Raw genomic sequence first — 597 nt, forward strand, 5'->3', positions numbered from 1 at the left:
GGGGCCAGCAGGGGAGAGCTTCCTATGTCCGGGGGGGGAGAGTAGCCCAGCCGCCCCGCACCGTGAAGGAGGGGGGCAAGGTAAGCCGCCGCAGAGGGACAAGGAGGGGCTGGACGTCAGAGGGCTCTACGCTCTCCGGCCTTTCCCTTCGGCCGCCCACCCCTCTTCAAGTCCCCGGGATGCTGTCTGCGCCTCCCCCACACCTGAGGCGGCGCCAGGAGTTCCCCGCGGCAGCCTGGACACCCCACGTGCGGCCCCCGCTCCGCAGTTCCACAGGCGGGCCCAGGGGTGGGGGGTCCTTACCTTTTCCCAGCGCCTGGCCCGGCTCCAGCTCCGCGCCTCGCGCCTCCAAGGTCACTTCAGCTTCCCCGAAGCCTGCCCGGCACGGTTCCGAGGCCGCGCGCGGCAGCCAGTAAACCTGTGCCTGAGGGAAGGAGGGAAAGAGGGAGGCTGGGTCATAGGCGTGCCCGGCCCTGCAAACCCATCCCGGGGAGTCCTCACAGGCTGTCCCGGACAACCCTGGCCCCACGGAGCCCAGCCCCGCGCTCTCCCGGACGCCACCGCCGCGTGCGGACCCCGCCCGCCAGCCCTCTGAGG

At 72.2% G+C, this 597-nt stretch overlaps 1 protein-coding gene across 2 annotated transcripts in view; it reads right to left on the bottom strand.

The window, feature by feature from the left end:
- CDH3 (cadherin 3, type 1, P-cadherin (placental)) overlaps positions 1 to 597 on the bottom strand; it is a 134,533-nt gene that overhangs the window by 43,518 nt on the left and 90,418 nt on the right. For both annotated transcript variants that reach the window (XM_010850969.1, XM_010850970.1), the window contains one exon: positions 304 to 424. In XM_010850969.1, coding sequence (XP_010849271.1) covers positions 304 to 424 — 121 coding nt within the window. The remainder of the gene's footprint in view (positions 1 to 303; positions 425 to 597) is intronic.

The sequence above is a fragment of the Bison bison genome, unplaced genomic scaffold (genome assembly GCF_000754665.1).
Source record: "Bison bison bison isolate TAMUID 2011002044 unplaced genomic scaffold, Bison_UMD1.0 scf7180017864297, whole genome shotgun sequence".
In the NCBI taxonomy this organism is placed as follows: Eukaryota; Metazoa; Chordata; class Mammalia; order Artiodactyla; family Bovidae; genus Bison; species Bison bison.